We start from the raw sequence: 15,082 nt of genomic DNA, 5'->3' as shown, positions 1-15,082 counted from the left end.
TAGTAAACATAATGATATTTCATAGTATCAAACTAGAAACAACAGAAAAAAAAACAATTGCGAATTCTCGAAGAGCATTAAAAGAACAAACTTAAAAAGAATTATTTTTCGAAATTTATATGAAATTCTAAATATATTAATAATTATTAAATCAATAACTGGTATTGGTATTTAATCAATATTGGTATTGATCAACAACAATACCATCTCTCTATGACTTACGGTTCCCGAGATATGGCTCCTTAAATCTCTCGAAATCGGAACTTTTTTTGGCTATTATCTAGGGAACGGTAAGAGTGATGCGAAAAATTCCATCACTTCTTTCAGATAGTTTTTGATGCTCTATCGAATAAAGAGCTCAAAACTGAAAAAACTCACAAATAACAGACACACACGCAGACAGATAGACAGACAGACAGAGAAAATTCAGTAACAAACTTCTGAAGTTCACCGACTAGTGTCGGTAAATCAATCAACACAGACCTAAAATTAAGTGATCGTAATTAGATTGTAAATACAATGTTGAAAGATGGCTGAATTGTATTATGTCCAAGATAATGACCAAAAATATGTTACAGAGCATTCGGATACACGCCTACAAGATTACTGTGATTTTTTCCTAATTGTTCGTTACTTACGACAGGTAAGGAAATGAGAGACAGTAATGTTGTTTATAAAAGTGTTGCAATACTTATAAGCATGTAATTCGGTCTTATCTCACTTAAATCGAATTTGCTTCCATACTTTTTGTTCTAACTTCGTATAGAAAATATAACTTTTCGAGATAAAAATCAAGCAACACAAATTGCTTGACCACAAAATTCCAAGCTTTCTTTTACGAAAAGATCAATTTATCGATCAAAGTCTTTCAAAAGTAGGTCTGAATTTTCAACGTTCGGCTTACCAGTCTCTTCTCTAGGTTGTCCCCAAATAAGAATAGTAGTTTATTTTTATTTTCTACTAGTTTACTTTCGATTTTAGTAGTCACACTTTTTGGTGGGAGGTTCCACAAATAGTTTCGTAAATTGCCTCTTGGTGGAATGAGGTTTCACACAATTGAAAACTTATAAAGCTCAATGGGTGAACTACATATATATATCAATAGTTTCTTCAATGCTTACCAAGCTTATATTTTCCAGAAACTTTTTAAGTAAAAGTGCGGTTAGTTTCGTGTCTTATCTTTAGTGAAGTACTAGGACAGTAATGATTTTGTGAGTACCACTGGTTGTATGAGATGTAGGCCTAGAGATGGAAAATGCCTAGATAATTTTTAGATTTTCTGCAGATGGTTATGCTGTCGTCTTCAAGGATATTCCTAGGAATCAATTTTGTGAAGTCTTTAGATGTTTATTCTCCGTAGTATCATTAATATCCCCGGCATTTATTCTTCATATTTAACAAAGAAAACAGTACTTCCTTCCCACAAATTAAACCTTTATAAAAACTGATTACACTTCCCGATCATATACCCAACAAAATATTGTAATTGATTTTACATATACTTACTTCTGACTTATGGTTCATGTTGAGATCAACGGAAGAACTAACAGTGAAGAGCGCCATTCTGCGAACATTTGGAAGCCACATTCTTTCTAAGATAACTTCACAGTAATATCTCACATAGCCATAGCGACCGTGGAACGACGTCGGAAGTTTGGTTGGCAGCGTATACTGGAAGGGAAAGGCATGGGAACCAGTCCATAGGCATTCCTTCATACCTATAGGATAAAAGAAGTTTTAGATTTTTTTATTTTACTTTGGAACAAAGAAATGTACACGATCAAAGAGAATTTTCTTTTAAAGGACTGAAGGAACAGTTCTTAAATATCGGAATATACAGTACAATATAAATCGATAAAATATACTATTTTGATCAATAAAACGAAATTTAAGGTTTATATAATTCATTAAGGTAACATTTTTAATATTTGATATTGATTTCTCGACTACTGAAAATGTCGTTAGCTAGACAGAAGACAGTTAGATAACAATAGACTTCTTAAAACTCTTCGCTAAAGTCACCTGTAGAAATTGAATCAGGTAATATGTACAAAATTCAATTAAACAGTTTTCAAACTTTTTTCTAGTAGACCAGAAATTTGGGTGTGTAGCTAGGGACATCATAATTGTTGGACTCCCAAATGTATACGCTGTACGAAAGATTCGTAAAATAGTGTTAGTTCATTGGTTGCTTGGTTGGATTATTGCTTCGTATCCTTTTCGGCAGCGAGGCCATATGAGACGTGGATCTACAGCTTAAAGTGGGATCCTAACAGCATGAGCTCCCACGAGGAATCAAGGCCGGGTCTCCCGCGCCAAAGGCGCGAACACTGATTATGCAGCCACGAAGCCGCATTTTCTGGTTATTATCCAGTTATTTTCCACTTCATAAGTTCTTGATATTCTTCATTGCCTAAGTTGTTCATTAATTTAAAAAAATAGGTGAGGTTAGCAAAGAGCCTTATAAAAATAAAAACATTTAGTAGGGACTTTAGCCATTAGCTGATATTGATAAAATGCAAGGAGAGTAACATGAATCAACTTTTATAAGATACTAAAATGTATTTTAATACACGAACCGCTGAATGGAGCTAAAACACAGATATTGATTTAAATCAGTGTAATGCAAAAATTTTAGATTTAGTGTTGTTAATATTAACGAGTCGTCTATGTATTAGTACAATTAAGTTCACAGTTTACCAACTAACTTCGTGAGAATATGATTCATTCCATTTACTCAAGATACAGGGTTTGTATGATAAGTAATGAGACCAGGTCTGGAAACATTGTTTTATTGATCTGATCTGTACAGGGACTTAAAAGCTTTCGAAGTACTCTCCTCTTGCGTCGATGCACTTCTGCAATCGATGTTTCCACGCTGCAAACGCTCCCTGGAAGTCAGCAGCCGGCATGTCCTTTAGAAATGTGGTCACGGCTGCTTGGATGGCTGTGACGTCTGCAAAACGGGTTCCTTTCAAGCGTGGCTTCAGCTTCGGGAAGAGGAAGAAGTCGGCCGGGCTCACATCTGGGCTGTAGGGTGGTTGTGGAAGGACTTCCACCCCAATCCGGGTCAAAAAGGAGGTCACTAAGAAGGCGGTGTGGGCAGGGGCATTGTCGTGATGCAACTTCCACCGGCTAGCGATCGCCGGTCTTTTCCGCTTGACGCTCCTGTGCAGTCTCTCAAGGACTTGTTTGTAGAAGGCGGCGTTGACGGCTTGTCCTTGGGGTACAAACTCCTTGTGGACCACCCCCACATTGTCAAAAAAAACAATCAACATTGTTTTCACCTTTGACTTCGACATTCTGGCCTTCTTGGGGCGCGGGGACGCAGGAGTGTGCCACTCCGCGCTTTGACGTTTCGTTTCAGGGTCGTACTGGAACACCCACGACTCGTCACCTGTTATGACGTCATCTTCAAAGTTAGGGTCACTGTTCATGAGGTTCAACAGTTCCTGACAACAATCAACACGTCGTTGCTTTTGTTCGTCAGTCAACACTCGCGGCACCAGTTTCGCACAGATTTTTCTCATTCCCAATTGTTCCGTCACAATCTTGTGCACTGTTGTGTGGTTCATATCGAGTTCATCAGCAATCAATCTCAACGATAATCGACGGTCTGAGTTCAGGAGATCCCTCACTTTTGCCACAGTTTCGTCCGTAGTCACTGTTGTCGGGCGTCCAGCCCTCTCCAGATCCTCAACGCTTTCCCGGCCGTTCCGGAACGCACTGTGCCAACGAAACACCTGGGCTTTGGATAGGGCTTCCTCTTTGTAGGCCTCCGTGATGAGAGAAAGCGTCTGAGTAGCCGTTTTCCCCAGGCGAACGCAAAATTTGATCGCATAACGCTGTTCGATGGAACCCTCCATGTTTGTTGATTTTCCGCCGTGACAAGAATGTTCACAAGGGCTTTGTCCAAGGCTTGTCCGCGCTCCACTAAGGCTCGGAGCCAACTGACGCGCGGTGCGTTGCTTTGCTCGGACCCCCCCCCCTACATCCTCCATCACCGACAAACCCGCTCCAGCGACACGCGCGCCGCGGCGCGGCGAGTCTCATTACTTATCATACAGACCTTGTATGTCTTAAAAATTGTGTTAATAACTACGTAGTGATAGGTATTAATAATAGTAGTTGTGCTTCTGAAATAAGAAAGTTAGAAAAATAATCCTAGTTGACACAACATAATCATTAATAGCCATTGCATTAGCTTCGTTGTAGACTAAATAGCTAACACAGTAAAGTTTAGTGTGCTTGTCTCGAGTTAAGTTGATGATAGTTCAGTTTTATGGCGTTTATCAAGTATTGTGAAGACGAATAAGGTGGTTATTTGAATAAAAGAAACAGAATTTGGGTTCATAACAAAGGTGGGCAAAATATGAGATTGTCTTTAATCAGGTACAATTGAAATCTTTGTCACTCAAAATCAATAATTAGATTGAATGAAATTGCAAAGTAAGAATTGTTGTGAAGTTAAAGTTTAAAATGTTAAATTTATGAATAGTTCCAAAAAGTTATTCTAGAGATCCAGAAAATAAATGAAATAAAATGAAACTTCTAGTTTTAAGTCCCACGTTATGCCCTTTAAAGAGATGAATAATCGATGAAAGTAAATTATTATGAAATATTTTATGGCATAATAATGTGCGAGAAAATCCATGAAAATGAAATGAAATTTTTTAGTTTTACGTCCCACGTTATGCCGGTTAGGCTAAAGAAGACGGTGATGATGAGAGATGAATGAAATGGTGGAATGAAGTCAGTGGGAGGAAACGGGAGAACCCCGAGAAAACCCACGCACACGGTGTTTGTCCACCACAAAGTTCACTTGGCGGGAGCAGGGTTTGAATCCGGAACCCCAAACACCAGAGGTGAACGCTCTACCACTGAGCCACCGCGGCCCCGAGAAAACCCATAAGCTCGATGTAGTCCACCACAATCGCAAGTGGTTCTATACCAGATCATGTAAAGTGCATTTTGCGCCGAGCAAACATCATATATCTGGGTTTTCTCAGGTGTCTCCCTTCTTTTTTTAGACTTCATTCACTTCATCATTTCACACATTACCAACATCACCGATGCCCATAGCTCCTGTGCATAATTGAGGAACCTTAAACTAGGAATTCCATTTTATTTTACAAACTACTGTGGCCAAGGATCGAACCAGGAGACCCAAAAAGCCTGAAATTGAAACCATATGATGATACCTATATCTGAGTACTGTATATCTTCTAATATATAAAAATGAAAGGAAACTATGTTTCTTGCTTCATAACTCTTGAAACACCCGACCAATCTTGATCAAATCTTCAACGTAGATGGGGTTTGGGAGTGGGATGAGTTTTATCATTTTACTTTGACGGTGCGATTTACGGAAGGGAAGATATTTAAATATGATCGAAAATGACCGATATTAGTGTCAACTCCATAGTTTTCGGGGTTATTGAGACCAATAGTGACAATTCCGACGCCGTCTAAATCCAGATCCATCTTTCATTGCTTTTTACGTTCAAAGTGAAACGTATTCTCCCCGTGCGAGAACGGGCTTATATATATATATATATATATATATATATATATATATATATATATATATATATATATATATATATATATATATATATATATATATATATATATATATATATATATATATATATATATATATATATATATATATATATATATATAAGAAATTAATCCTAATTAGACAATATTATGAGGTTGAATTCTGACCTGAACTTCAATCATCCTCCTGGTTGACCGAACAATAGGTTAGGCCTATATTAGATTGAGGGTAATTCAGAAGGCATTGGGTAGTGTGAGGATATTTCATCTGTCGTCTTGAGATTTAGAGTAATTACGCAATTCTATCACGAAATTCAGAAATAATAGTGTTGACACATGATGTGGTCAGTTAAAACTTATTAATCGTGATGATAATTTTTCACTTTATTTTAATGTCGCAGTAATGAAAAGAACAACGTTAATGTGCGAGGTGACTATACGTATTGGTTGGGGAAGGTCAACACTGTCCAGAAAGATTTAAGAAAGGAACGAAGAATTTATCCCAGGCACTGTAATGCATGTGTTGTCCTCTCATAGAATGTACAAAAAAATTTTAAACACTGTACTCCAGAACTCAGAATTTTCCGTTAAAGGTTTATTTTACTTTCTGTTGTCCGCACAACACAGTTGTTGTCCTGTTAAGTTTCTGAGGTACAGTAGAGCGTCGATTATACGAAGTAATTGGGGGACATGGGTGTTCGGAAAACTGGTTTGTTCGGATAATCGAACTGTACATGTTTATTTGCCAAAAAGAAGTACTGTACAGTAAATTTATTCATAAAAAGAAGTGTGCTGATTGTTGAAACACAGCGACTGGCGGCTTGGCCGGTCAGCAGCGCCTTATGAAGGCTCCATTAGAAGCAATGTTCCGCCAGCGGTGGCTCAGTGCGGCGACTACTGTGGGAACCTTGGTTTGGGAGTGAGGGGGATGATGGACGGTAGGGTGGGAGAGTAACAGGTGCGAGCGAGTACACAGTTCGGTTAAGCGGTCGTTCGGTTGACCGACGTTCGGATAATCGACGCTCTACTGTATTTGTAAATGATTTTCAGTTTGCTAAAACTCCTTTCCTTGCCTTATAGTGAAAATAAATATTTATCCAGTTTTGCGCCCAGGGCACAAACTCCGTTTGTTTCCCTCACCCTTACTTACTTCACTGCACTTAACCCGTCTATATATAACAGAAAGTGTTCATGACTAATTTTTGAATTGAAGCTTTTGATCCATACTAGCTCTATTCACTTTTACTCTTTAATAATGGTCTCATATAACATTATACAATGTATCAATACTTACTGCTATATTTGTGCCCAAAGACGTAGAATCTGTAATCAAAATATTTCTCGTGCGAACAAAACTTGCTGTTTTTCTGACGTTTAAGTAAAGTCAACGGTGGAATCTTTTTCGCTCTTCTTTTCCATTTGGAAGTTTTCTTCTTTCTCTTAACAGTTACATCACCGTTCTTTTTACTACCAAACCACACTGATTTTTTTCTCTTCACTGGCGGTAACGTTATTTTATTCGGTACACCGAGCATTCCGTCCGATATCACACTAATCGTCGTTGGAGTCCTATTCGCATCGATTGATGAGTCTTGCACTAAAGAAGAGTTGTCCATTGTTTCTGGAGTCCTACTAATTGGTTGTAATGGTTCTTTTTTCACTAAAAAATTAGGGCTACTTCCTAATGAGTTATTAAGATCCGTAGTAGATACTTCTAGTGAAGTCATGGGGGCAGGGGAAGCACTTAGGGACTTCTGGACATGGTTTTCTTCTGGCAAAGGTTTAATTTCTTCATCCGGAACAAAATTCGGATTTGTTACACCAGTCATGGACGGTTTTCTGAAAAGAAGTGAAACACAACAAATTAAATAGTTGTAATTAAAACATATTGTATTAAACCTTTATTTATTAGTGGAGAAAAATTATAAGAAAAAATTAATGAAATATTAAGATTTATGTCCCAAGTTTATACCGCCTAAGCTAAAGGAGACAGTGATGATGAGAAATGAATTAAATGGCGAAATGAAGAAAGTAGGAGGAAAAGAACCCCAAGAAAACCCACGCACATGGTGTTCGTCCACCAGAAAGCTCGTTTGCTGTGCGCTGGGTACCCCATATACCAGAAGCGAACGTTCTAACACAAAGCCATTGCGGCCCTTAAGTTATAAGATAGTATTTTATAATATATATATATATATATATATATTATATATATATATATATAGATAGATAGATATATATATATATATATACCCAGACCGAAGTACCATTTTGTTTTTGGCCTGTAAATTCCAACTAAAGTTCGAAAATAAAAATGTGTATACAACCTTTATATCCAATTCAAAGATGATAGATGCAGAAATATCTACTTGAGATGTCAGTACATTATTTCTTTCTTAGCGGCATTCCAGTACACGATAGTAATACCCGTAGCAAAAGTATCAGACGTTTAATGTTAGTATTAGTTAAAGTAATGCTATTAGCAGTAGTACGGAGCAAGTGGAAGTTATAGTTACAGTCATACGAAGCAATAGTTGCATTGTTTTTCACATCAGGATATTTTTCCCGATCCAGTTTTGAACCTAATTAAATAAACTGTTTTTGGTGTTCGATCTGTGTTTAACTCTGACGATGAACGCACGCTTGAAACTCTGTGTCTTACACGCTTATGAACAAACCGAAGAGAAAGTTACTTTTGCACGTGTTTCCTGTATTCTGGACAGCTATACAGGGTGTCTCGAAAGCCCCCTGATATAGGGTAACTGTTATTATCAGAGTTATAACAAAATGTAAGAGGGGGAAACTGTCTCCAAATATAATGTTTTCAATTTAAAGTCAAGGAATTTTCAAAACGGACAAGCCGTTTGGGTTGTACACTCTTTATGCGCCCAATGTTAAATGAAAATGTAATGTTGCCATTTACCTAGACCCACAACATAATTGAATGAAATTGCTGTCTTTTACGCTAACATGTAGATGCCCAGCCCGCACTTCAAAGAGTAACTTCATTCATTTATGTTGTGGGTGGATAACGTTGCATTCTCATTTAACATTGGACGCATAAAGAGTGTACAGCCCAAAGAGTTCGTCTGATTTGGAAAATTCCTTCACTTTAGATTGAAAACATCATATTTGAAGACGGTTTCCCCTCTTACATTTTGTTGTAACTCTGGTAATAACAGAGTTACCTTATGTCAGAGAAGTTTTGAGATACCCTGTATAATGACGTAACAGCATAGATGGCTTTTCCTCTTACATTTCTTATTAGCTTGTATTTTAACGTGATAGTTATATGATACACTCTACGTGTTCATAGAGCGTGAACATATGTGCAAAATTGCTACTAAACTGTGCTTTATATTGAACCTCTTTGTAAGCTCATGCATCAGTGCCAAAAGACGTTGCGAACTGGTAAATAGCTTTAGTATCATGTAATATTTTATGAAAGTAGATATGTAAAGACAAAATGTTTGACTTTTATACTGTTTTATCGAAAATACTTTACATACAAACAAAGAAGATGACAAGTAAATTATATTCTGACATTCTAAAGCAAAATGTCAGAGATATGAAGGTTTGAACGTAAGTAACATTGCAAGGAAAGAGGAGAAATTTAAAAAGAAAAGACGGAAAGTAAGAAATGTAAGAAGAAGGTATTAGACGTGAAACGAAGAAAGAACCTAGTCATCTTTTACAACTCAAGGTAAAAGTTCAGAAAACAAACTCAAAAGACAAAGAAAAGAATGTCTTTACAAAGTACATTGTGCTTTAGTATAGTTCGTTAGGTATAGTTTTGACGTAACAGTGAAAACAAACGTTACACAGAACACTAATTTAATGTTTAACGTTGAGTATGAAAGCATACATATATTCCCATTGACAATCGAACCTATATATTACACAGCAAAAGGAAGAACACTAGCCACTTAAAGTGTACAACGAAATACTTTTTCCTTTTCCATTCTCTCAATTAAAACCTAAAAAATTTGTAAATCGTACTAATAACTTAATTGTGTGAAATTCCGATTAGTACAAGCTTCCTATAGAGATAATAAAGGTCTATTAAGAAACAAAATGAACGCATGAATATTAATGCATGCATTCTTACAGGCTATAGTTTGTTTTCATGTTACATGAAAACAGTCATTAATGTTTGTGTTGTTTCAGGTCACGGTCAGAAACGATACAATATGATAATATATGTGTAAACGTTATTAGTAAATCCCATCGTAGTTAATCATACAGACTATGAATTATTATTGTCGATCACAAATGTACGAGTACAATGAATTTCATAATAGAAAACAAATCATTACGAGTGTAAACTCAACATGCGTGAGAGATATGGAACAGTTAGTGATATAAAAATATCACTAGAGTGTATTGGACTGCAGGATTTACCGTAATATACAGTGGCTGACTAACGCTACCAATCCTCCAAATGCAAAGTCACTGTGTAGGGTATTTGGATATACTGTATAGTTTTTTTTTGTTTTTCTTTAAAAAAAAAGGACCATAGTATTGTACGGTTAGTTCGTCCATCTGTTATTCTACACGATAACTCTTGTACGAAAGCGAATTTTAGAACTCTGGTTTTGGCAATACAAAACTTGAGCGATTATTTGAGACGAGTTTGTTCCAGGAGTCAATCTGTTAACTTTTTCATGGATAACAGTGATGTTAAGGGCGGATATTCATATTAAGTTTAAAATATATAAAATTCTACGCAAATCTGCACAGAAGCAAGAAGGAAATGCTGATTTCCTATAATAATAGGATATGGAATCCACTTATTATCCTCTGTATTACCATATTTTATTCTAACCTAAAACATTAAGAATGCTGTTCAAGGACCTTTTTCATATGTACTATATATATATATATCTTTACATTAAAGATTAATCGAAATCCTTACCCTTCAACTAATAATCCTTAAGCATATCTCGATTATTCTAAATTAGTTATTTCAACTTTTTTTTTTTTAGATACTGCTTTCTCACATATTTTCTACGTATTTTCCTAGAAAACCACTAGTGTTTGCCCTATTTGGTCTCCAAATTTACTTTTAAACAAATTAAGAAAATAATATGGAAATTTAGTGGAGATCGAATTTTTATGACAAAGACATCTTGACCTGTTTCCAAAACTAAAATCAATTCCGAAATATTGCGTCAATAATTCTGAAACACACTGTATATTAGTTAATTTCATTTATTAATTTATATTAATAAAACATAAATGGAATCTTGTTTTTGTTCACATCACGACCAAATAGCTGAGAAGATTGACATGAGTTTTTTTAACTATAGTTAGTATCCACTTCGAACTATTATTTTTTCACCTCATTTCTATTAATATTTGGATAGTGCGGGAAGCAGCATGAGTTCCAAATTTGTCAAAGCAGAATATTTCAGGTCACACAATGGATTAATTGATTTCTGTGTTATATGTAATTTTATCGGTTTTTCGTTCTACACATTATAACATATTTTCTAAATTTTCTAACGTATACTTTCAACATAAACCACACAATACTAGTGAGGAAATGAATTATCTTAGAAAAAAGAACGTACAAACGAGAGACTTACAACAGTAAAAGAAGAGGAAAGCATACGGAAGCAGTCAGTCAACGTTCTCTTAGGTTCCCATTCCGATTTTAACACTTGGGTCGAACTGAGATTCCCACATTCCACTTCGATCGAAATACGCATGCTAAAACGGTTGGAGGTTTGCATTCATCTTTCAAATATTTCTCATAAACTTACTTCTCCAGTGTGGAAGATGGCTGTTCGGCCAATTCTAGATATGTTTACGGTTCCACTCATTTAATGATTGACAGGTCACTCATAATAATATCAGAAGTCTTTGTTTTAAATAATAAGCGTACTTTAGCCTCGAAATCAACTAAAAACATCAATAGTGTAATTCGTCCATTACTTTGTTCATTAATCTTATTTTGATTTCACAGAATAAACACCAACTAACGTCTTTAAGTTTTACTTCTTATAAACCTATCAAAATATTTTCCCCAGGAATTCCATCTATATATATATAAAATGTAACGATATTTATTAATTCTTACTAAGCCGCTCACCAATATTAATGATTAATGGTAAATTAGTGTACCCTGACCTAAAACATATTTTCGCGAAGAAGGGGGGAGGTGAGACGGCGACATGTAAAAATAATTTTAAACAGTGACTGGTATTACAGTCCAATCCATAGGTTTCGAGGTCGCTGGGCAGAGTAATGTTATTCCGGATGATGTTGAAGTCCAAATTCGTCACCTATCTGTGCGTACAGGGTGGTAAGAGGAATCACAAACTACTGATATTAGTGTTGAATCTTGAGATGAATACTGACATTACCGATGCCGTTTAAGAGTAAATTTATCCCCTATCTGGATGGAGACCCGTGGGAAGGGAATAACATGTAAAAAATACTCGAAAACAACCAATATTAATGTCCACTTTAATTTAAAAATTAATTCTATACGTCAAGGTTATTCCAATTCCCTGGAAACAAACCGTAAGTAGTTATAAGAGTAACAGTTCTTTTACTACTCACATATAGAAAAATCTGACTATATCAATGATGAAACAAAATGGTTTGAAAATTATTGCAGATCAAAATTGGCCACAAAACTCAACTCGTATATTAAAAGAAAGTCTATAGCCATGAAACACAACACTTAAATTAATATAAAGTGGCATTTACTAAGTGGAATAAAGTGGGGGGATGCCAATTGGTGACGAAATTACGATCACTGAATTACTCAAAAGTGACATGACATGGTAACCCAGACTACATTCACACCTCTAGAGGGAGTTATAAAGTACTCATGAAGAGGAAGAAGGAGATTCGTTCAGTTTTTCTGTACAAATGATTTCAACATTTGTGTTTCCTTACTTTTCTTTGTAAATTTTGGTCTGGTTATTTTGTGTAGCAAGTATTCGTTATTTTTCTAAGAGTCTCATAAGGCCCACAATTTTCCATACTATGTTCTTTTAGCAAATTAACGTTGTATGTTTCACTTTGTGTATTTGAATATTTAGCCTGCATAGCTTTGTTCAATATAAAATGGCGAGTCGGGGTAACTTAACTTCGATCAGAGGTGATCAAACTTGTACCCAAGTGATCGGAATTACCCCGATGTTTAATAATGTACCGGTAACTACGATATGTACAATATTTTTAATTAGTTTACAAACAGATAGCAGTACGTAGTTTCTACTACATATATAAGCTCTATTCTCCTCAACAGCTTGGAGGAAGATCTTGTCCCATTTAACGAAAGTTACAAATATGGAAAAAGCTGTCCACGACTTCCAGTGAATAGAAATGTATTTACAGAGGAAGATTTCCTCCATACTAACCTTGGAGCAACCGTCTCTAATGAACATAATCGTCCTACTACTGAAACATCAATAAATATCCAATCTTCAAATTCCGCTTCAGAGTCCAGTGTTGACAAAGGAGATCTATCTGAAACTCAGAACCATTTATGCCAAACTGATTCTTCCCAACAAGATGGTTCTGCGGGTTCTTCCAAACAAGGTGATCATACTACGTCCCTCATGAAATCAGTGACAACCAAACAATAAGTAATATTAATCCGCAAGCGTCTTATTCCTTTTAAGACATTGTTCCTCTCCCTGTTGTGAACGTAGAACACAACAGTGCTTTCATACGGCAAAGAAAGTCGAAATTACATTCCGAAATATTAACAAGCATCCCTATAAAAGAACGATTGATACAACGAAAGAAGATAAAAGGGAAAATATTTTAAAAACGTTACAATAAATCGAAAAAATATGCAGGACATTTCTAATCTCGAGCATTTCTGAAGATGATGGTTTCTTGACTACGATAATTATGAGGTTGAAATTGAAGATGTAATTCTTGCTGAATATGACATCTGTGCTTTATGTAGCGATAGTACCTGACTTGGAATAAGTTAATAAGTTTTTAATCAATAAATTATTTATATCGGTAAGAATGAATTTAATGTATAGAATACTTTGACCTTTTATCTAAATAGTAAGGCGAACCAAATTTGTTGATTGAATTAACCCCAAGGGGCCGCTGTGGCTCTGGTGCTTGTTGTTCTTGGTTCGATCCCAGCTCGCTCCAAGTGAACTTTCTGGTGGACAAACACCGTGTGTGTAGGTTTTCTCGGGGTTTTCCCTTTTTCTCTCACTTTCCTCCTTCCATCATTTCATTCATTTTCTAGCGCTTCCCGCTGGTCTAGTGGCTAGCATGTGCGCCTTCGGGCGCCGTGCACATGCGCCCGGGTTCGATTCCCGGTGGGAGAGCCTTTGTGATTTTAACTATCCTCGATGTTTTTGTGTTCGTGTCCCTGTCGTTATAGGTTATTGGAAAAATCAAGTTAAACGAGTAAAGCAAGTAAAATTAGTAATCAGTAGTTCAAGTAAGCTATTGAGACACGCTCGGTGAGTCAGTAAACTTTTAGAAGAAAGTGGTAGAGCGTTCAACTCTGGTGCAGGGGGTCCCGCCAAACCCTACTCCTGCCAAGTGAACTTTGTGGTGGCCAAACACTATGTGCATTGGTCTCTTAGGGATTCTTCCGTTTCCTCCTACTTTCTTCATTCCACCATTTTCATTCATTTCTCGCCATCACCGTCTCCTTTAGCCTAGCCGGCATAAGCGAGTGACGTAAAACTCAAGAATATCATTTTTTAATTAACCCCAATACTTTACCAATCAGAGTATACAAGTGTTTCAGAACCAGACATCTATTCCTAGATCTCCATTCTGGTTCGGATGAGGATGTTTGATTTCAAGACCATTTGTGGATAGCCATTGCCAAATTTTGGGCTTTTCCAGTACGTTGTCTTAAGAGAATACACTATTCCTTTAATGAATACGTAACGACGCAATCTTCCTTTAGAACGCCCATATAATCAATTTTCAGAATTTTATGATTTGTAAATTAAAGCAAATAAAATCATGATAGCAGCTCTTGCTACCTTCCCACCTATTCATGCTTAGGTTGCAACATTTTTTTTTCCAAGCTTTATTTTTCATTTTGTTTTCCGGGCTAGTCATCTGTATCTCTGTCAAAGGACGGGTCGCTGATTTCTTTCATCTCGATAAACCATCTACGTTAGGAGGTTATACGTTATCATTAGGCAAGATTGTACCAAACTGAGGTGTGTAACCCTAGAAGACCCAAAGAAAAGAATGCAAGCTTAATGTCGTTTGTGTGACAAGCAGGATTAGAGAACTGTTGTATTGCTGAATTCAAGGCTCGAGGTTACGAGCCATGAAGTTCTGCTGACCTGGGATTGTTAAGTGTGGACACTTTGAAGAGATGGTAAGACCACCATGTTTAATGAAATCATACAACTAGACATCATGACCCAAACCATTAAAAACTCTTTAAAGTTTTACTTCTTAGTCGATTCGTGGAAGCCTGTCGAATTCTTCATGTCAGATCTGTAGAAGAGCGAGTAGGTGTATGGGGTGTAGGAAGTTGGTATTTCAACGCTGGAACTAT

The 15,082-nt window shown here is 36.4% G+C and overlaps 1 protein-coding gene across 1 annotated transcript in view; it reads right to left on the bottom strand.

The window, feature by feature from the left end:
* The window catches only part of LOC145666674 (uncharacterized), a 282,579-nt gene that overhangs the window by 101,050 nt on the left and 166,447 nt on the right, over positions 1 to 15,082 (bottom strand). The window contains exons 4-5 of the mRNA XM_081734149.1: positions 6,857 to 7,401; positions 1,507 to 1,718 (exon numbers count right to left, since the gene is read on the bottom strand). Of these exons, the coding sequence (XP_081590275.1) occupies positions 1,507 to 1,718; positions 6,857 to 7,401 (757 nt within the window). The remainder of the gene's footprint in view (positions 1 to 1,506; positions 1,719 to 6,856; positions 7,402 to 15,082) is intronic.

This window comes from Thermobia domestica, chromosome 12, assembly GCF_964235325.1.
Source record: "Thermobia domestica chromosome 12, izTheDome1.hap1.1, whole genome shotgun sequence".
Lineage (NCBI taxonomy): Eukaryota > Metazoa > Arthropoda > Insecta > Zygentoma > Lepismatidae > Thermobia > Thermobia domestica.
This window is presented reverse-complemented; position numbering and strand designations above follow the sequence as displayed.